The 23542-nt window shown below is 41.8% G+C and overlaps 1 protein-coding gene across 3 annotated transcripts in view; it reads left to right on the top strand.

Moving 5' to 3' along the window:
- Positions 1-23324, top strand: part of RCAN1 (regulator of calcineurin 1) — a 51001-nt gene extending 27677 nt beyond the window's left edge. Inside the window, exons 1-4 of one of the 3 annotated variants that reach the window (XM_061627720.1) lie at positions 12633-12932; positions 15379-15552; positions 17781-17940; positions 21041-23324. In XM_061627720.1, coding sequence (XP_061483704.1) covers positions 12846-12932; positions 15379-15552; positions 17781-17940; positions 21041-21213 — 594 coding nt within the window. In that variant the 5' untranslated portion in view covers positions 12633-12845 and the 3' untranslated portion in view covers positions 21214-23324. Of the gene's footprint in view, positions 1-12632; positions 12933-15378; positions 15553-17780; positions 17941-21040 lie in introns of those variants that run through there. The other 2 variants (XM_061627718.1, XM_061627719.1) reach the window with 2 other exon arrangements.
- The last annotated feature ends 218 nt before the right edge of the window (positions 23325-23542 follow it).

Here is a 23542-nt window from a genome sequence, read left to right on the forward strand (position 1 = left end):
AATTGTTGTCACGGGTACCTTTTTCTATCCATTGTTGGCACATTAAGAGGCTTTTGCCTTTCCTGGACATGTCACACCTTCATACACTTATCTAAGCTACTGTAACTTCCTAGTTCGATTACTGTATTTCTGACTGCTTTAAAGATGACTCAGAAGCTTCAGGTAGTGCAGAACACTGACACACACCTTACAACAGGTGTTGAGACCATATTCCACAGCTATCTCTTTGCTCTCAAGGTTTGCAAGACCTATTTATACCTTTAGGTTAGCTTTATGGCTGAAGTATTTTTGTGGCTGTTTAGTTTGAAGTATTGGATTTTGTTGATCTGTTCAATATGGCTTACAAATCAACAATAAAAAATACAGATAACAACTGGAAAACAAATAAATAAACATTTATGTAAATAAAATCTCAAGTCCTTGTGGTAAAGTGGCCTGAGGTGCTGCTAAATGTTCACATTGTATGTTCAAACCTGCAACATATGCTATACTTAACTTTGCTTTCTTTTAAGAAAAAGCTGTCATGCAGGCCAAATGGGGATGCCTGTCAGGCCCAATTAAGCCTAGAAACCAGTGCTTCCCCATCTCTGAAATAAGCAATTTAAAAAATGTAATCAAACATTTTACTATCTGTCTGTCTTTAAAAGGCATTGGTAAAAGGATTCCCTTACATAACTCCAGATAATTGGAGTTCAGACTTTAATTGGTGAGAGAGGGAGAGATACTTTCCTTCCAGGCTGAAGTAAAGTGCTTCTAGAGAATCCTGTGTCCTGTTGCTGCAACCACCATTCAGCCTGTGCTTATTCCAAGAGTACTAGGAAATATTACATGTCTATATTGGAAGCTTCACACTCTTACACACTATTAACTACTATAGCTGGTGACCGCTTAGTTTTTTCACTAGGTTGTCCTTCACCCAGCATCAGCACGGGTCTAGAAATTGTAAGAACAGTTGAATGTTCTCATTAATGTGGGATGTCCAGTGTGGTCAGATAAGCACAACTGCTATGTAGTTAAGTGGGAGTTAAGATCTTATGATTATGTCATCTCCTCTTCTGAATTGTAGGAGATGGTGAACTACTGTTGCCTATTCTTTTGCTTTCCCTTTTGTTGTGCCTCTTTCACTCTTTGGTTTTTGGCTAGTGTGTTTGAAAAGAGTATGGAATAAGAGAGAGATTGCAGAACCCAAGTATTTCTACTGTTCATACTGTATGAACAAGCCTTTAGGGTGTTTGCAACTGTACAGCCCTCAGAATTTCAAATAGCTGACCTTAATTCACTGGTTAAAGTGGAAATTTTTCTATTTTTAAAATTATCCAAAACACCTTCCTTTTTTCAGAGGCCTATATGTAAAGCTTCCCATTCAGATACAGTCTAAACATAAAGGCATTTTTGGTATGCAGGCTAAATATTTTGTCTTTGCCACACACACACCCTGCATATACCAGCAAGAGCTAAAGCAGAGCCATGCCATTTCAGCTCTGGCTAAAGTTCTGCTCGATATGGTAATTGGCAGCAAGTGTGTTATGTTACACTGTGGGCATGGTTTCTGCCTCTGGGCTTAGATTGGGTGGGAAGGGAGGGCTGACGTGATCATATGCTCCTCCAGAAAAATAAAAATCCATGTAGACAGTTAGCATATCTGGGAGGAAGACTGTAGCCAAGCCTCCTCCCTTCCATCTGGTTTTCCATGTGTAATATTTGGAGGACCATTCAGTTTTGTGAGCCCAGAATTGCAGTCTGAAATGATACAATGAACCCTCATTGGGCTGTATCATCACTTCAATGAGAATGCAGTTAGGCCTACATCTACAAGTGGCCAGCAAAATCTTCCCATTCATATTACCTGCCTAACCCTTTTTGAGAGGTGAGCTGAGGTCAGAGGTACAATGATATGGCCTTGGCTGTCATTTTTAAGCTCTCTCTTCTTGTCTGTTATCTCTCTGCTTATTAGTCAATAAGAGCAGACACCTGTGCTCTCAGGAGGTAATGACTTGGCTACCATAATGTCCTAACCAAGAATTGTGTGTTATTTATTTGTTTAGAATATTTAAATATTACTCTTCATTTTATATAAACATTTAGGACTGTTTACAATAAAAATGAAAACAAAAGCACTAAAATTCTTTAAAATAACATGGTGAGCTACAAAGTAAAACTATATTTTTTTAAATTAGTCGTTTTAAAAAAACTTGGAGAATAGGAAAAATTTTGCCTGGCAAAGTTTTTTTGGGGAGGAATTCAGTAACTAGGGAGCCACAGCTGGAAAAGCGTTTTCCTTTGTCACCACCTACGATATCCCTGATGGCAGGTATACCCAGAGAAGGGCATTGGCAAATATGTACTTGCCTAGTAGCCTGTAGAGAGCGGAAATTACCACTAGGAAATTACCACTAGGACTAAATGTTTATTAATTGGAAGAGTTGAGGTTTTATTTACTTCTTCAGGTTGTTGATCTGTTGCCTGACTAAGGTCTCGCAACCAGCAGTTGCCTATTTGCTTTTGTGTAGCAAATAGCAGCTTGGAATCCAGATTGAGATTGCGTAGGAATGCATTTAACCCCCGGCCAGCACTGGAATATGGACATTTGCTATTGTATTTGGAAGGCTGTTTTAATCCTCCACCCGTCAGTCGTTCAACCAGTATCTTCCATTTCCCAAGGCTAGTTTAGAGATTAGTTGCTGCATTTTGCCCAGATTTTCAAAAACTTATTTGTGCTATTTTAAGGCAAGACATTGCTAAGTGTGTTTCCCACAATTTTTCCAGAACTGATGTTCCAGCTTAATATACAGCTCAAATGCTTGTTTGTCACTCTTGCAAATGATTTTCAGTTCAAAATAATTTTACAGACCTGTTCTCTAAAAGGTTTTATGAAGTTGTTTTTTTGTGTGTTTTTTAAAAGCCTACTGGCCTGCTGCAAAAGAGTTCACTGATTTCAGTTCTAGTCAGTATTTAAAGTTCAGCCCTCACACGTGTACGTCTGCCCCACCTCTGTGGGTTCCCTCCAAAATTTCATATTTTGTGTACAGCGTACTCCACTGATAACACCACCATAGAGCCACTGTCCTTTTCCCCATCAGCTTTGCCTTTTCCCTCTTCAAATCAAGTGCTCCTCCTAGGCTCCTGCAACACCATTGTGTTAAATGGTAGGGATCCTTGGAATGTGACTGCCAAAATAAGGGAGCAAAGAGCATGTAGTAATATGGGAAGGCACAAATTTATAAGCACTTGACCTACGCATCGCCTCCTCTAATTGCGTGTTGTATTCGGGAAGTGAGGTATATCTGGTGGTGCCTCCTGGCAGAGATGAAGACAGAGGAAAGGATAAGTGGAGGCTCCTGTTCGCTGTGCACATCCATGCAATGTGTGTGCAGACTTACCTCATCTTCCCTTTATTTGTGTACATGGGGAGAAGGTCTGTTTTATGAATACAAGGGCTCAATTCTGGAACTTCTCTCAATATAGGGCTGAGTTCCACAACACATACAAAAGGGCTACTTAGCATATGCAGCACATCTTCTCGCCACAAGTGAATAACTACAGCTTATCAGCCCATCCCACACTTCGGTTTACAGGGTACAATGACATGAATTTCACACACAGCTAAGCCCAGAGCCTCTCTTCAGAAGTTAAAGCACACACCCCACACTACTTTTCTTAGCATACTGTGCAGTCAGAGAATGCATTCTTTCCCTTAGAAATCCTCCCACTTCCCATTTCTAGCAGACAATTACCAAAATGCATTGTTTCCTGACCTCTTGCCACTTCTTCTCCCTCAGCAAGTTCACCATTCCTTGCCCTGACACTGCCTCTCTCGTTTCCAGGTCCTGCTGTAGAGTCCCGTTCCCCCCGCCCCCCCCCCCAAATAAATACAGGCTTTATCTTTGGATCAAGGAGGAAAATAACTCTGAAGTGGCCCAATTTTAAAAATGATGCTGCCACACATCTTATTTACAATTTCTTACCCCAGTTAGCTAACCAAGAAGACTGCACAGAGGTCATAGCATTAATGTCTCTCCAAAACACACACACACACAATTTCCATGTTCTGGAGGATTCCACATCTGAAGGAAATGCCTTCTTTATTGCCTAAAAATATGATTGTGCTTATGAGAACTGCATGTCCCTTCTAACCATTAGGTTATAGTACTCAGTTTGACTTCTGTTGCGTTTTTATCTAGCATGCCATATAAAATTAACCTTCATCTGTAACGGTGACCACATTACATTTGTATTTTCAAAGAGGAAATAGTTGTGGTGTTTCATTTGTCCCAGAAACTCTTGATGTAACCTAAAGACTGTTTTATACTCAGCACAATCTAATCTAGTAAAGTTTACATGACACCCACAGCTTTCAACCTTAAAACAGTTACAGATTGCAGACTTCAAAGACCTCCTGCTTTGTCTGTTAAAATGGTGCTTTTCGCTTACATGTGAAAAGCTTTACTTCTAGTATGTAAACATTATTATTCTCCAGCTATCTGAAGTTTGGGAAAAGCAAATGGTAATAGATGAACTAGATAGCATATCCTTTACCAACTTCCTCCAGTAGTAGTAGTAATTCCTCTCTTGGACACCTAAAGTTTATATTCCCCAAATTAGATAAAAAGCAGGTAGCCATGTTGACCCATTAGAAAGAAATTTACAAGGGTATTAAAATAATATTGTTACTGAGGCCAAATGATGTTTGAAATGTAGTGAGTGACATTTCACATTACACAGAACTCTTGCTGAGGGTGGATATTGAAGGAAAAAATACAGGGAAAGTTGTTTTGGGAACACGGTGGGGTGTCAAGCCCTGTCTGCAGCTTGTTTCAGTCTTAAATGCTAAGAGGAAGCCTATGCAGAATCTATTCTGTACAGTAACCTCTACCTGTAGTAGTAAGAAATCACAATTTTAATATGATTTCTTGTGCCCCTATTCAGTATACTTGACAAAGTTCCCTTTCAGGTTGTGGTAATCTTTTCATAAAATAAAAGTGTAAGTTACTTGAGAAGCAGGAACAGGAATGGAAAATGTACTCTGAAAAACATAGTTTAGCACATGATGGGAGTTTATAGATGTCAAGTGCAAGCTTTGAGGCTAAATGACAGACATGAAGAAGGTCAAAGGTGAGTTCTGAAAATCTGATTTTACTACTTGTAGGATAAACGTTTGATTTCTCCTTCCTACACCATACCTCCATTTTTGTATGTTACCATTTTGCAATACTTCAAGTTTGCACAAGTTTATGACTGGAGGAGAAATTTTGAAGGGCAATGCCTCTCTTTTTCTTTTTTCTTTTAATAAATCAGTGCAAGTTTCTACTTTGTCCTAAAAAACTGTGATATGTAAGCTTGGCTATCTAAAATAGATCTATTTGCCCCCAGAGTGAATAGGAGACCTGCTTTTCAGCAGGCACGTAGATCTACTGGCATTGGGAGTGGATATTTAAGAATTGCATAGGAGCCTCTTGTATGCATTCTCACCTATACCGCATCTGGGCACACTGCTTCACAAGTTCAAGATGGGAGAGGCTCAGGTAATCTTTATCCTCCCACAGTTTCCCAGCAGATTGTGGTCTTCCAAACTGCTAAAGATGAGAATTGTTGTCCCTTTAAGGCCCCCGATCACTGTAGATCAGTGGTTCTTAACCTTTTTATGGATCATGGACCCCTTTGAGAATCTGACAAAAGCTATGGATCCCCTTAAATAAATAAAATGTATTGCACTGGAAATTGATTTTTTTTTTTTGCACCTAGTTCGCTTAGTGGACCCCCTAGGAGTCCATGGACCACAGGTTAAGAACCCCTGCTATAGATACTCTACAACACCCTGTAGCCCATCCCAATTCATATATTTGTATAAGAACCTTGGGTACTCGGATGTCTATCCTGCATCTGATATGGTCATCCAAAGTCTGCCACATGAGGGATTTGCTGTAAATTAGACTGGATGAGGGCCTGAAACTAAATATTCTGAAGAGAAACATGGCTTTGGCAAGATTTATCTCCTCTGACCAGGACCTACATGCACTCTCAGTTATTTTAATGGAGTAGTACTCATATTTCTCCCAGAATGTCTACTGTTTTACCTCCAGGATTCAAATTTGATATTGAAGATTCCAACCTGGTCTTCACTAGAGCTGGCACATTGTGATTCAGTTTCCTATATGTTAATAGCCTTATTTTACAGCAATTCTGTGGCCAGGTGGTTGCAGTTGAGGGGTGAAATAAAACACAGAGACGTCAGCTTGGGTTGAACAAGGGCCACTTTATTTAAATTATAGAACAAAACCCAATTTAAAGTGACCTGCAGAGGGAAACCTAGGTGCGGGAACTGTCTATAAGCAAGTAGCTTGCCATACAGCTCTCAGGCGACCAGCCCCTGCTGGGGCAAGGGCAAGCCCATCTGCTTACCCTTTACCCCAGCCACACCCTGCAGGTGAGTAGGGGGGCCTTCCCACATCATCTCCACCCAGGGCCGTATAACCCCTGGGTAGATGAGGATAAGTTGGCCCCAGAAGCAGCCCATATCCTGCCCTCGAGCCGTAAAGCCCTGAGAGACAGGCCTCTGGAACCGCCAATCACCTCCAAAGGTGCCTAAGGGGGCCACCTAGCTGTCCTTACCTATTTCCCTTCCCGCACCTTCCCGCCACAAAAGGGGGACAAATCTCTATTTAGTCCCCCTTTACCCCACTGCCGAGAAACATCTCTCGCAGACACCCCTGCAGGTCGCCCAAAATAAGTCGTTACCTGCATGAGACAGGTGAACGCCATCGGCCCTGTACGGTTCACCCTTCCAGTGCTGAATGCGGGGATGCGGAATGGCCAACCCCCCCTGCCCAAGAAGTGCCCACCGAATTTGCCGGTTGACCTCCTTCCATGCATGATCAATTCCAGCTGGATCTCATATGCCGCGCCATGTCTGACCACATCAGACACACCAAAGGCCAATGCTGCCTTATCACTTGCATGTCCTTACATGCCTGTACGCTGAGGGCCTTGCCCTGCTTCACGCCGCGGTCATTACCACCGAGGTGGATGACCATTGCCTGCAGAAATATCTGCACCACACCTTGCTGGAACAGAGCGGGTAGGAGCCACTCCCCGTGCATTCCTTGCCGGTCCAGCCACTGCACAACAGCCCCTCTACTGAGGCCCAACTGCGAGCCCATGCTCAAATTCGCTGCCCTCCAGGGTGCCCGGAAGACCATGCTGTGGCCGCATATTAGGATGTGCATCTGCTCTATCCCTGTCCAGCAATCTGTCAAAACAATGAAGATTGTGAGGCCGCTACATTCCCTTGCCCTCTAAAAGTGGGGAATATAGCCCTTGTACGCATCAGAGGACCAAAGTCCCACGCCCTGTACCAGTGCCGGGAGGAAACCAAAAACCTGCTGCCATAGAAGCAGCTCCCATTTTAATTGCATAGGTTCCAGACTGGAAGGGGTCATACCCCAGCCCCTGCAATGCTTGTTTTGTTAACGCCAAAACTGGTATTGTTGACCCAGACAGGCATATATGGCCTATAGCTAGGGGGTCCAGATTAGCCTGGGTGAATAAATATCCTTCGGCAGAGGTACACTTCTGGTCCGTTCTAGACCTTCCACGTTGAGCAAGCATAACCCCCCCTCCCTGGAAACATCAAAACTGGAGGGCATGTCGAGAGAGGTCTCACGTAGAGCCAGCCACCACCTCTTTTCTCCTGAAAGCCTCAAAACAGTGTATGAGCCACTGCCTGGAATAGCTTGGGTCTTCACTGAAGGAACAGACCATTTCCCACTGGTCCACTACACCCATAAAATGTCCAGCGAGAAGGGTCGATGGGGATAGGGAAAAAACCGTCAGCCTGGCTAAGAAAGCTTACCTCTAAGTGTTCCCACTGCCATGCCCCTTCTCCTGCCGTGCCGTCTATCAGGAATATCAGCAGGTGAGTCACCAGAAAGGCCACTCTGGCATATAGCCCTTGCCGGCCCAGAATTCCTGAATACCTGTTTCTGGAAGCTGGCGAGCATGCTGGGGGCAATGTAACCCATTGAATCCAAGGGAATTCCAGCGCGCAGCTCACGGGATTAGCCCCCCTTCACACTGCCCCTGCTGCCCTATTCTGCATTCTGATAGCTGGTGATCATGCTAGGGCAATAGATAGGCTTATGGCCTTCTCTGACTCCCTGCATAAACTTCTCCCAGAACAACGGGACAGGCAAGGGCCATGAATTCTAGTGTTCCTAATTATAAGAGAGTTATGAGACCCGACCCCAGGCCATGAGCTCTTCTGTCCAAAAGTCGCCTTCCAACCCCGGAAAAGAGTTAATGAAAGGTAACATTCATAGTTAAAACCCCTTCCCGAATCCAGGCTTGCAACCGCAGGAAAGGGAACCACACGGCCAGGTCGGTGCATAAGGCAGCCATAACCCTGAATTCGTAGTATGGGTGTTCAAGCCCCATCATAGCATAATAACCCCATTAAAAGACCCCTAACATCAAGAGGGCCGAAAGGAAACACTTCATGGTCCCAATCCAGGATCTCATCTGGGACGGTTCAAGCTTGCCCCTGTGCAGCTTTCAGCCCTGGGCAAGAGTCAATCTTGTTACAGAAATGTGAACACCGGGGCAGGATCCTTCATGCTATAAGCTGAAACCTCAGGTGCTAACATGCCTCCCACAAGCTGCCATACCTATGAACATCCACTCAGACAGATAGTGCCCCACTGCTTAGGAGCCCAATTGTCTCCTGACTGCCCCCTCACGGAAGGCTCTGAAGCACTCCATGCGAGAATTATAGCATTCCGTAGGTAATGTTCTGCCACTACAAATGCATAAGGCATATGCGCGCACTATGATGATGGAGTGCAGCTCACTGATCCTAGACTAACTAGTGTGGACCCCTCACTGCCTGCCCCTTTGAATAAGACTGGCGTGACCAAGTGTACTTCTGTACATTCTGACTACAGCCGTTATTGCCATGACTAAACGGGGTGAAGATTGTAGGCCATGAGGGCCAGCTGTGAGTTGGAGGCCATGAAGGCCAGCCAGGAGTTGGGGTATGAGACTGGGAAACAAAAGGCAAACACCATAACATAACAAACCTCCCCTTAAACCGGGTAGCCTGCTAACCAAGTTCATAGTACCCGGAGTCTAACGGGGGAAGGGACACCTGTCCCTAAGCAGCTGGTGGCTCCTTCTTACCCTTTTGAAGGCCTCTTGCCTCCTATCTCCCTGTTGCACATATCCGTTGAACATGACCCAGCAGTGTGATGCTGCAGCAAAAAGGGCAAACACGGTTTTGGGCTGCATAAACAGAGCCATAGTTTCCAGGTCGAGGGAAGTAATAGTCCTACTATATTCTGCATTAGTCAGGCCTCATCTGGAATACTGCGTTCAGTTCTGGGTGCCTCATTTTAAGAAAGATGTAGACAAGTTAGAGCGGGTTCAGAAGAGGGCGACAAGGATGATAACCAGTATGGAGAACAAGTCTTATGAGGAAAGGTTGAAGAAACTTGGCATGTTCAGTCTGGTGAAGAGAAGGCTGAGGGGTGACATGATTGCACTCTTTAAGTACCTGAAGGGCTGTCACATAGAGGAGGGTACAGATTTGTTCTCTGCTGCCCCAGAGGGTAGGGCTAGGTCTAATGGTTTTAAGTTGCAGGAGCGTAGATTCAGATTGGACATTAGAAGGAACTTCTTGACAGTAAGGGCAGTTCGGCAATGGAACCGACTGCCTAGGGAGGTGGTGGGATCCCCTTCGCTGGATGTCTTCAAGCAGAGGCTGGACAGCTATCTGCGGGAGATGCTCTAGCTGTGGGTTTCCTGCTGTGAGCAGGGGGTTGGACTCGATGGCCTATAAGGCCCCTTCCAACTCTATGATTCTATGGTGCTAGCATCAACCCTTTTTTCCCAGGGATTGGCACTGTAAGTCAGCTGCTAAGATCTCACTGCCTCAGGTAAACTCACAGACACTACTTGGGAGCAGCAGCTCCTTGGAGTTACAAGCCCCATTGCGTGGGTGGGTGGTTGTCTGCTATGCCTCCCCCCCACTTTGTGCCATGCACAGCAACACCTCCTTCTCAGAAGTCCGGTGGCACAGGGCAATTGCTGCTCTCGCACCTCAGAAAGTGAGTAGAGTTGCAAGGAGCAGTTGCCACTGCCTCCAGTGCCACGCCTGCCCTCTTGCTCTAGGCCTGGCTGTGTAACAGCAAGGATGAGGAGCACTGAACTGCCACGGGAGACAGTGCAAATGAGAAAGAGGAGGTGGCAACTGCTCTTGCCTCTGCCCCCCCCCAGTTGGCATGGCAAAGAGAACTTGGAACAAAGGGGCATCTAGAGAGAAAGGAGGCAGGGGAAAAGAGTATAACCCCAGACAGCACATGCTGAGGACTAGGCCCTATGCTGCTGCCAGAGATCAGCCTCTGCCTGTTCACTTGTTTTCCCTTGTACGTTTTGTCTCAGGTTCTACAAATGCTAGAAACGTACTATTTTTATTTTTATTTTTTAAATGAAAGCTGGGAGCATTATTCACTCAGGAAGGAACAAGTGCCCCCTTGGCCTCTCCGTTGGGGACGCCCATGGCTCACGACCTGCTTGCGAGCTTCCCATACTGGGCATTTGGTTGGCCATTTTGAGAACAGAGCCCTGGACTAGGTAGGCCTCTGGCCTGATCCAGCAGGGCTCCTGTTATACCCACTCTGTCGCCCTGGATGGCGCCTCTGCCACTCTCTACTTATGGCCGCCCACGGTGGCCCCTCCCCGCTCCTTGCCCCCACCGCCGCTGGGGGTGGGCATCTCCCCCCCGCTTTGGGGGCCTTTCCTTTCCCTTTTGGCCCCCCTTTGTCCTTTCTTGGGTGGCATATCTAGCTGATTTGGGTCTCCCTGGCCCAACCCTGTCTAGAGAGGGAGATTGGGGCCCCGCTTACAAAACGCCGTGATTTCAAAACGTTGTGAAGGGGCCTGCCTGCTTATTCTATACCCCCTCCCAGCACCCAATTATCCAGGGGGGGGAGCCTAATTGGCCTGCACGCGGCAAGGATTGATGGTTGGGGTCGTGCACCACCTACCCCCGTGTTAATTAAAATTAAAATTTAAATTTAAAAATTGCCCGCCGCCAAAGGCCGTCTCGCCTGTGGTCCTCGCCGCTGCTGGCTCCGATCCTGCGCTGCCGCCTCGTAGTGACTGCACTGCCGCTGCCGCCGCAGGGCCTCCCAACGCCAGGAGCCTTGCCGCGTAGGCCTTGGTGCCAGCCACCAAGCCTCGCTATGCGCCACCTCGCCGCCGCTGCCTCCCTGTCTCCCGATGAGGCTGGGGGGGGGGCTCGCCGCCGCACAGTCAGCCTGGCCTCAGAAAGCCTCTGGAGGCCCACGTGCATCGAGCAGCAGAAGAGGAAGGTGGAAGGGGCGGCTGGACTCAAATAGTCCTATAGACCCCGCCCCTTACACTGCCCGTCGCTCTGACGTCACGGGCGCGATGCGCGACGTTGCCCCATTAACAGATGGGGGCAGCGTGTTCACCCCCACCTGCAATCATGCCCCGCTCGTCAGCTGCGCGGCGAGCGGAGCTTCGTATCCGTTTGGCTGCTCTCCTCTGACAGTAGTATGTTGTTTGAAGGGACCGGGAAGCAGTGAAACGTATCTCTTTGTTTTCTACAACAACAAAGGGCTTGGAACTATAATTCAGATGGCAGCCATGGACTTCTGTATCACTGCCATCCCTAGCTTAAACACTGTAAGTGAAATCCAGAGAAGGCCAGGAACATCTAAGTCCCATAGAAGGCAATGAGATTCTAATTGTGCATTTAAACACGGACATCTTAAATATATCCCCTCTTGGTTTCTGGCACAAGCCAGCAGGATATTGGATGTGGAGAACAAGCTACTTCACATTCCTCCCAGCCCAACCTAAGGCTGCTTTGTAATTCAGGGATATGGAAGAAAGTAGATTGAGATCTATGTAGATCTTTTGGCAATCTGAAGTACAGTGTAAGTCATCAACTCTTACCAGTTTCCAGGAACTTCCACTTTTTTCCTGCATTGTTAATGCGCTGGGGTACCATTTCCAAGGCAGAGCAGGATGGACATAGAGATAGATATATACAAGGTCTGAAATGGCACTTATTTGTTTTGGGGGTTATTTTCAGAAAGGAGAAGTGGAGGAAACCAGCAGGCTTGAAAGGGAAACAGGTTCTTCCAGTGTTTGAAACTTTTAACTGAAACAGGGACATTTCTACATAGATGTTCGTCAGTCTTTATTTTAAAAATTAGTTTTGGAAAGTACAACTCTGCAGTCCTATACACACATTAAGACATACTCCTGGGCAACCAAGCATAGGATTGGGCTCTACCGTGACTAAGATTTATTCTTAGTTTTCCAAAACCTTTCATTGTTTTCTGCCAGCTAATTACTGTTTATTGCACTAACCCTTGGTCCTGAAACAGTAACTTTTTCCATCTTAAAGTGGGCTGTCCCATTCAAGTGAAGAGCATGTTGTCTGAGTGCTAAATGGAATTACTACCAATGGAAACTATGCTGCAAGAGGAGTTGATAAAGCAGCTGCCTGTGCAAACCTCAGCTGTTTTTTCCATCCTCCAGAGCAAAGTTAATTAGCATAGGGAAACTGACTAATGTGCTTACGTCACCTCTTTCCAGTTGAAGCTTACATTTTGTCCCTGACTTGCCTGAAAGCATGCAGCAGGACTTTGTTCAGGAATTTGCTGTCGCATACAGGATGCTCTGGGGGAAAAAAATCCCTTAGTTGGGGGGCTGGACTTGGCCCTTTTTATAAACTCTCTCTACAGACTAAACTGCTTCTTCAGAAAAGTATTTTTCTTGGTCTTGTGCTGAGCTCTTGGCATTCTTTAAGGCAGTGCAAGATGCATTTTAGGAACTTTGATTACATTTTTGGCTCCTTAATCGCTTGTGTTGCCGACACCAAGGTTTTCAGTCAACCAGAAATTAGGGTAAGGTTTTGTGGGGTTTTGTTTTCGGGTGAGGAATATAATTTCTGGGAAATGTGGCTGTATTCAACTGACTGAATAGGTTAGATCTTGATGCAAAATAGAGTGTCAAAATATTTTGTATATGCTTTAGAAATTCTTAGAATGCCTTTGTATTGTGGTAGGGCTGTAACTCAGTGGTAGACCACACGTTTTGCATGTAAAAGGTTTTGAGTTCAGTCACCTGCATCTCCAAGTAGAGATGTGAGAGACCCAGATCGGAAACCCTGGAGAACTGCTATCATTCGTTGCTCACAATATCAATGGACCAATTATTTGACTCTGGAAGCTTTCTATGAGATAATTTGTATTATCTTTTAAGTTGTGTTAACTTACAAATACCTCTGGTTGTAAAGTAAATTAGAACCTTTAAATATTATGGACACACTTTTTGAAATTAAATATGCACACATAGCTTCTGATAGTATTGGGCATGTAGTTTTCCTTAGCTAAATAACTGGAATAGAGTTCTGGAACAGAGCCTGAAGTAACTTCAATTACTTATTGGTAGTTTTGTGCAGCAAATATGAGAGAGGATGGTGGGACAATTCCCTTAGCAAGTTCAAAGAAACTGTAACTTCCCAAATTCTGTGAGTGGATTGTGTGTGTGTGTATGTCTGGTTACATATAGTTAAATTATGCTTTCCCTTTGAAATAGGAAGTATTCAGACTATTCAAGACCAGTATTATCTGAATTCAGCATTTCCTTAGCAGTAATTTCTGCTCTTGTTAGTTTTTTCAAAGATTTTAATGTATTTTATTTGCTTTTAATTTACTTTAACTGTTTACTATTCAATCCAGCACTTTCATTGGTGAAAATAGGGTAGAGGGTGGAGGGAGCTAGCAGGGGGTGGGAACTGTGACTGCAATGTTGAACAGGGCTCACTGTAACGTGTTCAATATTTCCATGTCTGCCTTTTGTTTTGTTTTGTTTTTGGCTATGCAATTTTTTTAAAAGGTTAATAACAAAAGCCTAGTTATGTGAAATGGAAACAGTCTCTTTATGATCAAAAGCTCAAGTTTGGGCTGACAACTTTGTATAGGATTTATACAGAATTTCAATGTGTTATATACTTGTTTTACAATTTTGAGAAATAATGTTTCATTTTATCCTTCATGTTAAACCTGATGTGTTACTTAACTGAGTTTGACACTCAAAAGATTAAAACTTAGTAAGCTTTCAATGATCCCATACAAGTTAGTCAATTCACAATAGGCCAATGAAACTGCAGTTAATAACTTGAGAAACAGGAAAGTATAAAATACGTAAGTCCAGTTTGAGTGGATTAAGAGCAGTTATCTCCTCAAACTCTATTTCTGGTTTCTTCATTGTGAATTTAAAATGGCAGGTGCCTATGTAAATAATGCATAAATAAATTTGACTTGGATAGTTGCCTGAATGTTCCAGTAGGACATATGTCAGTAGCACATATGTTAAACATGCAGCACCTCATGTACTGGGCTGTCAGCTATTGGCAGACTTACCACACCTGAAGTCTCACAGACCAACAAAGCTAGCATTATTTGGGGCCAGAAGCAATTGTGTTTATTCAGAGTACTCTTAAAAAAAAAAAAGCATATTACTCGGGCAAATCATTTAATGCAGGTAGCCATCACATCTGTATCTCCACTGTTTCTTTATCAAGCCACATCTTTCCCCCTTCATATTGGTCCTGTATGTTTCTTAAACTGCAAGGACTCTGGGTTGGAAATATGTGTACTCTATAGCATCTGTGCATTCATGCTAGTTAAATAGGGTCACCAACTTGTTTTCAGACATAGACTGTGCCTTTTAACAGCTGCATGATAGACAAGAATTCAGCTGGTGAAGATTTTCCTAGCATATGATATGGTGACAAAGAACGCTGACATATTCATCTGTTGTACATTGTTAAAGATACAGAGGCTGTGTCAGAAAAATTTGATATTCAAGGGCGATATACCTATTAGTACATATTCACTGATGCTGCTTCTCATCAGTATAGTTGTCTTTTTTGCATGTTACATTGATACCTACAGTAAAGCCAACAGGGTTTGTCACTTGAATTCTGCCTTTTGGGTATGGCGCTAATTGCACATGTCCTTTAATACAGAGTCCCTGTTAACAAACAAAACTGAATTGGAGTGTGAGTGCAAAGTTCCTTGCAGCTGGAGGTGTGACACTGGGAGACGAGGGAAAGATATATGATGCATGTATCCCCTAGAACCCAGAAGTTGCAGAAAAGTGCCCTTGTGTTCTGGTTTGGGTAATACATGTGTCCTTTTTTACGACAGAGAGTGAGTGAGTGAAGTAATATGTACAAGTAGTTGGTTGTAGCTTTACCAGTGAGTCTGCAGGCCACTGAAATATTTTTTAAAGATTTATGCAATACAAGATGGCTTACAACATTTTTTTAAATTTGTCTTTTAGGCCAGATTTGAAGCACTCTTTAGAGCATATGACAAAGATGTTACCTTTCAGTATTTTAAGAGTTTTAAAAGAATAAGGATAAACTTCAGCAACCCTTTGTCAGCAGCTGATGTTAAAATTCAGTTACACAAGACAGAATTTCTTGGAAAGGAATTGAAATTATATTTTGCTCAGGTAAGACAGAGAAACCTGCTTGGTAAATGTTTGATTGCATTGTTCCATTTCACATCCTTCCTCCAGTGAACTCTTGAGTACATCATTCTAGCCACACAACAACCCTGTGAGGTAGGTTGGGTCGAATGATGAGATTTATCCAGTGAGCTTCACAGCTAAATAGGGGTTTGAACTTGGGTCTCAGATATCAAAACTCCAAACTATAACATGTTATAGAGTCTTTAAGTAATCATAAACCACCCATCTTTCATGGACCTATATATGGTACAATGATTTGAGCAGCTGAATTGTGAGACCTGCTATTTTGAATATCTCCTTAAAGAGCCACTTCAGAGAAGGGGTGATGTCACATACCCAAATATACTATGTGTAAAAGTCTAGTGGTAGGTATTCGCTGAAGCAGAATTTCATGATCACCACTTTACAACTAAGCCATGTGTACATCTGGCATTTGCTCTGCTATTTCAATGGTATTGAAGTTGTGTTCTGAAATAAGACACAGTCATTGAGGATTACATCTTTTGATCATCTTCCTAACAGACTGTGTGGAATCTCAGAAGTTGAGATATGAAGAATTACTATATTTTATTTATGATTTCCAAAATAATTTCTATTTCAAGAATAAATCCTTTTTATTTGCTGTCTTGTGTGATTTGACAGTTCAGCCAGAAAAGCTTCCATGGAGATTTCTAAAGAAAATAATGGAAGTTGAAGTGGGATTGATCTGTATGTCTGGTCCCAAATCCAGGACTTTTTATACTTAAAACATCAATTTCAGATGCCTCTTCTTTTTTCTTCTTTTTTTTCATTTATTAAAAACTTCAAGAACAAAAAAAAGGAGAGCTAGATCATTGAACTGTTTGCTTGCTTATTTATTTATTTATTTATTTGTGGCATTTGTTTGCTACCCCATAACATAAAGTTCTCTGGGTGGCTTACAATAAATATGTAAAAACAATTTAAATACAAAATAAAACATAAAAGCCTTACATCAAAAGTTACATAATACCACAAAATATCAGTCACATAAGAGTTGTGAATGGCACACACAGTTGAGAAATTATGGATTTTTCTTTTTAAAATAAATGCAAACTATAACTAGAAGAGGATTATTGGATATATGCTTGCAAGTACTTAGAAAGAAGAGAGTCTGATCTATACATGTATATGTCCCTCATAAATGGATGTTAATTGCACATATGTCCTGTACTCTGATACTCCAAGTTCAGAATGCCTCATTAGAAGCAGCTTAAGACAGCCTTGTAAATAACTTGCAAAAGTCACTTGCCTCCGATTTGTTTTTCTACTCTATATTTACATGCTGGCAGCAGAAGAAAGTGCTTTACTTCCTCTCCAACTGAAACAGAAAAGAGGTTCCCAGTATGAACCACAAAAAAGATAGTCGCAGAAACAGAATGAAAAATAATATTGGATGAATGAACAAACAAATCAAGGCCACCGAAATAATACCAACATAGTTTACTATATACACAACATTAAAATTATCCAAACAATACAGCACATGTAGACAACAAAACAATTTTCCAGTAAATGCAGGACGAGATCTCAGGGACTGAAACATGTTTCATTACTTACTCAACAATTTGAAAATATGTGTGAATCGCATAAAAACCCCTTATTGCCTAAATATTCTCAATATTTTATTCCTTTCAGAGAAATATTGTAAAGCTTTTTGCATTTTGTTAGATGCTCCTGTGCATCTGAATGCAATAAAAATGTTGTAATTCTGCTTACTGTGGTCCAGAGCCAGCATCTATTAACAAATTGACTTGGTGCTAATCTTGGATATTGTTTCATTCTTTAGTTTACCGGTTGTTGTCTGTTAAAATGTTCTATCATTATCTCTAAATATCTCAGGCATACAGAAAGATCCAGGTTTCGTTAACTTAGTATTGTCAACACTCTGGATTGAATCCAGACTTAGTCATGCCTTACAGCCAGACCCACTTAAATCATTGGCACTGACTACTCTAACCATGATGAGGATTGCAATCCAGGAGTAAGTCCCATTTGAACCCAGTGTAGCTGAGTAGCCATGTATTAGTTTGCAGCCTAAGTCTGGATCCAACCTGACTTCTTTTGAGTACAAGTTTATACTGCCGCCATGATTGCTGCTGCAGTACTACCCCCAGGCCACCTTCACGTTCCATATATGTGCTTCATAAAAATCAAGGTAATGGAGCATAGTTTGTGTTTAATCTCTCCAGACTCTACATATTGGAAGCTCACACTTAGCACCGCCAGATCCAGAAAAACAATTCCTCATTTCACCTCCATCTTCTCCCCCTGTTGGTTGGACTCAGTCAGATGATGCTACACCTGCCATTAATTATGATCTTTTATATGCAATCTCCAAACTAGGACCAGGTAAGAGGCATCTATGCATGAAATGTAATGGCTTAAGTTAATTTTCCTTTTACAGTTGATTTTCTAATAGTGCACCATAATGGGGAGTGTATAAGAAATGAACTTCTTGATTATATCACCTGTGATCTGAATGGAGGCAACACCTCTAACAGAAATGTATAAACCCTGTTATCACCAACATTTTTGTGAATGGTCACCGTTCCAATTTTATATTTAAATTTTGATGTAATTAGCACATTCTGTTTTGCATTTTACTTGCCTGTTGACTTTTTCTCTTCTCTACACTCATGTTTACACAAGTTAAAATAACAATTCATGCACCTGATGCCTAGTCTACAAAGGCTTATGCTACAATAAATTTGTTAGACTCCAACTCTTTGTTGTTTATATGCACACAAATGTGCAAGACAGAGGGGAAGAGGCCTCACAGGAGAACGAATATCAAAGACACCAGACACCAGTTGTATAAAAATGAGAATTCAGCCTCTATGCCATGGATGGAAACAATTCAAACACAGAGAAAGTTTTAATGTGAAAGTTTTTCAAATCAAATCAAATTTTATTATGCAGTCAATGACCCACAATACAAGCGATTTAAACAATTTTCCCAACAAATTAAAACTCAGTACAGTATCAACAATAATGCTTTGTTTAAAAATTCGAACTAGCACCGAGTTTCCTTTTTCGTAAAATCTGAGCTATACAAAGAAACTTCACGACTGATTCAGTAATGGCCTTATCCTTGTCGGATAGAAGGTAATGCAATAGCCACTCAATAGATCTACCTGGGAAAGTTTTAGTAATTGGGAGAATCAGTTTGATATGAGCATCCTTGTATAATTCACAGTCGAATAGAACGTGATGGATAGTTTCAATCACCCCTGGCTTACAGAAACAGAAACGACTTTCCTGGGGAATTCCCTGGAAACGGCCTACAAGAATCATGAAAGTTTTTATGTTATGCATAACAGTAATTATGCACAATAGCCAGTAAAACAAGTGGAAGATTTCTTAATATGTCCAACATAAATACACATTCTCTCATAACACACAACTTTCAGCTTGCAATAGCATCTAAGGGGAAAGAAAGGGAAGTTAATCCCACAAACAACCTTCCTACTAACCTGAAACAGCAATAAGAAGCCAAAATGTCTGGGGGGGGAACTTCTTTAATCAGCCTGAATTCCTTTCTTCTAAAAGGAGCTCATATGTCGGTAAGAACCAGCTGCTGTCAAACTGAAGCTATTTTAAAGACATGCAAACATATTTAAAAGACTCAAAATACCAGATCTAATCATATCTAAATAACAGTACTAGATACACATGGAAAGGAAACAAAACTGTGAACTTTGAATAAAAGTACTATGGGAGGAATCAAAAACCAAGATCCTCCAGGATGAGCTGAGTTTGGAGTAGGTGGATCCCTAGCTGAGCTAGCTGTGTTTTGAGCTCAGCCACGAAGTGCCTCTTCGTGGCTCATCAGGGGCTCAGCTTAAACAAGTCCCCCCAAAATGGTGTTCTGGGATGGTAGTGTGGGCAAGATGAGGCGGGGGAGACTTACCCCATTCCAAACTTTGTTCAGCCCAATCATGTGACCTAGCAACATAGTGAAAGTTGCACTGGGCAAAAAGAGTGGTGTGAGTAAAACTCTAATTTAAAGGCTTGTTTTCCCTCTGCCAGAATCCGACTGGCTCACTAGCAGTAGCCCTGCTTCTGAATGGAGTTTGGAATTGGGGTTAATTGCACTGGCATAATTTACTCCGGCATAAATTATGCTGGCTTCCTAGAGTTTGGATTGCTCTGTAATTTAGCACTAAGTCTTGATGGAGAGATTGTAAGATATCCAGAGAGCTTCCTGTCTAGTAATGGCTGTAAATGGGTCCTGACCCGTTTTGATGAATAACTTTAACTTACTCCAAGGCAAAACATTTAAGAGCAGTAAGTGCAAGTCTGAATTCTTGAAATGATTATCTAGCATAGTGTTGTAAATAGGCCCACAAAAGTCTGCATCCAAAACAAACAAAACTAGTTTACTAGGGGCTGGCAAAGGAGGAATGGAGAGCTCCTCTCTCTCCCCACAACTTACTGCATTTCTGTGCTGAATGTGGAGGAGGAGACTTCACTCCCCTGGCAGCCTGCTTGGCTTCCATAGTAGGCACAGGCCACTCACTCACCTGTATAGAATTCCTTCTCACCTATGGTTACTACATGAATGCTTAAATACAAGGCTGCTCTCGCACAATAGCTTAGTAAGGACAATTGCATAGCCTCTGGTTTGGTTACCTTAAGGTACAATTAATGGAAAGTGTGACCTGTACCAGAACAGAGTGTCCCTGTTCAGTGAACCAGCCAGCCATGCCCTCTTCAAGGATACTCCATTTCATTCCCTCTCGCCACTTATTTGCCATCCCCCCCCCCAGCAGACACACAGAATTCTATGACTACTCTGAATGTCTCATTGGATGGTGTAGTGTTTTTTGTCCTTTTAGAAGTATTTTTTCCTCTAAAGATCTTTTGTACTTCTTCAGAACTAAGGGTTCCCCTGGGACTAGTTATTTTTTTCCTTTCTGTGTGAGTGGTGCCACTTTGGCAACATGAGGATCTGCACTCATCTCTGAATATTGCTGAAAGAGGAGATCACTGGCAAGCTAAACCAGCTGAAGCTTCTGAATTTGCTGATAATACATATGTTGATTTTGTATTACATTTGCTCATTAATCATAACTTTCATCTGCTGAAGAAGCAAAATTTGAAAAAGATAATAAAATGCGCCATGGCTCCCCAGGAAATGAGAAGCTATTGCTGATTTCCAGGTTCATAATAGGAAGTTGTGGGATGGAGATCTGGATTCTGTGGGGCAAACTGGACATTATGCCTGTGATCCATGGTCATGTTATCCCACTTTTAAAAAATGATAATTTTAAAATAAATAATAAGCAGCCCCATGTGGCTGCTTCAAAGATCTGAGAAGTGGAACAGGGAAAGAAACTCTTAACACATCCCTTTCCCAACCCACCACAAAGCTCCACTGGGGAAAATGTACAAGTATTCTATATGTGCAGTTGTCTTACCACCGTTGCTATTTTTAAAAACATTTCAGGGGACCAATATGAACTTCATGCTGCAACTGAAACTACTCCCAGTGTTGTTGTCCATGTGTGTGAGACGGATGAGGAACATGAGGCAGAAGAAGAGGAAAACGCCACCAAGAAATCAAAACCAAAAATTATTCAAACCAGGAGGCCAGACTATACTCCTTCTTACCAAAGCTGAACTACATAGTGCTTTGAAATGTTCTAAACTTGCATGCTCAAGGGAGACATTGAGGAAATGACTGGTCACAAATCTGATGAAACTAGAGGTAGATAGAAGTGGCAATACTAATGTATGGATATTTTAAGAAAAGGAATGTCTTTATGTGTTTGTTTTAATGCTGCACGTTGGCTGATAAGGCTGATCCCAATAAAAATGTCTGAACAGTTGTCCTGGAGAATAATGAAACGGTGGCATTGGGGGGAAAAGGCATATATAGTGTGTGTTGTAGGGAATGTTCTCAGATACTTTAGACTTCTGTTACAAAGCAGTTAAGGATGCCTTCCCTCTTTATATCCCATGATAAATTTCTCAAATTTATAAATAAGCATGGCTGCAAATCTAAAATATGCTCACTGATAAATACGTCCCACTGGAATCAGCAGGGCAGATAAGTGTGTTAGAGACTGCAGCTTGTATGTGGCTTATGGTGATTAAAATGTATTAATGAAAAAGGGTGATATCCAATATCAGGCATACTCAGAATAGACCCATTGAAATTGTTTCTCAGTGGATCTACTCTTAAGTGTGGTTAACAGTGAATATTAACCAAAGGAAGAAAAAATTAATAACTTTTCCTATTAGATTTTGTGTATGCATGTAAAACCTGAGAAGTATGCTTACCTTTCTCTGTACTTTCCAATTTTACATTATCCCAAATACTGATTTCCCAACTTTCTTTCTGAATTATGTTTGTGGCATTCATTTTTTCAGTGGGAACAGATTTTTAGTAATACACCTTGACGTTTGGTGCAATATCTCTTTTTAATGTTAACTGCCAATGTATGGTTTATCTAGAAAACCTATACAATACTTGTGTACAATTTAAGTGGGTTGATAATTTTAAATTATTCTAAATGAAATTATTTATATTGGTTTAAACTATATTGACTTCTTTACCAAGCAGAACTACAAGAAACCTGCAGATAAAGCTGGTATTGTTACAGTTTACAACTGTGAGATGAAATAAGCTGCATTGCCCTAGCCACAATCTGTTCATTTATAACTGTTGGTGTTTAAATGTTGTTAATGGTGCTTGAGCACATCTAGTGTGAAAACAAATGTGAAATATGGCATTTGAGAAAGTTGGAGTGCCTTTTTCTCATTAATTCCTGGGAGCGTTTTTGCACTAGCTGAAAGCTTATTTATTTTTTTTAATTGGCAGTAAATATTAGATAGAACTGTTTTCTGCTAAAGCATCATCAATCAAAGTATGTTATAATTCCCATTGTTTGATGCGAAGCCATAATGCATATTTTCAATGCTTTGTGTGGATGCAGCATTTTATTAGCTACGGCTAAAAGGCTAGCGGTAAATGGTGTTCAAGCTCTTTTTGTACCATATTTACAAGCAAAACTTAACTGCACAGTGACATCCCACTTCAAGTATTTCTAGGACTTTTCTTTTAAAATGGATTCTTGAAATGAATTTTAGGAGGCTTTTAAAAATAAACATTTCACAATTTGTGATGTCTAAGCAAAAGTGTTTCTCTGTTTTTTAATGATGAGGGATTTCATGCTGCCTTTACATGTTTAGAAACAAAAAGAAGCTGGATATTTTCTTACATATGTCAATGAGAGCTTTGTTTTAAGAAAACGTATTCTGTTAGATACATTTTAAATGAGAGGTTTTCCAGCACAAGATCTACCATGCTTCCTGGAAGAGATGTAGCAAATACAGTATAAATAGCTATATAAAGTCAGCTGAACATGGTGAATTGTATTTGTAATATTCCAGCTTTCCCCAAGATGTGTGTGTTTAAATGCTATGAAGCCAATTCAATACGAGAATAAATGGAACTGCTGTATGTATTGGTTTTCTTTCAAAAGGCAGCAGAAGCTCCATAGTCCTTGCACTGACGCTGTCCTCAAAACTTGTTCCCGTATTTCCTTTTAAAACACAGATGCAGGATGTCATGCTGTAGATCTTGATAGAATTACTGCCTTTTTCTTGTACTGTATAAACTACTCCTATACTGTAAATGTTTTAAAAATCTAGTCTACAAACCAGTTACACTGTATAACTATTTAAGGTTATTTACACTTATAAATAAATGCCATTGAGGTCATTAAGACTTATTTAACTAATTTGTTGTGCTTGTGAAAGCTAGTGCGAGGATTTCTGCTAGCGTGGTAAATTCCCCCCCCCTTCCCTCTATGCACACCTGTGCCCTCCCCAAATTTGTTTTGGAGGGAGAAACCCCAGTACAATGCAAAGGAAGAAGAGGGGAAATCATTCTGTTGAACAGAAATGCTTTCACTGATGAAAAATTGCCCTAGCACTACATTGA

Source organism: Rhineura floridana, chromosome 5 (genome assembly GCF_030035675.1).
Source record: "Rhineura floridana isolate rRhiFlo1 chromosome 5, rRhiFlo1.hap2, whole genome shotgun sequence".
NCBI lineage: Eukaryota > Metazoa > Chordata > Lepidosauria > Squamata > Rhineuridae > Rhineura > Rhineura floridana.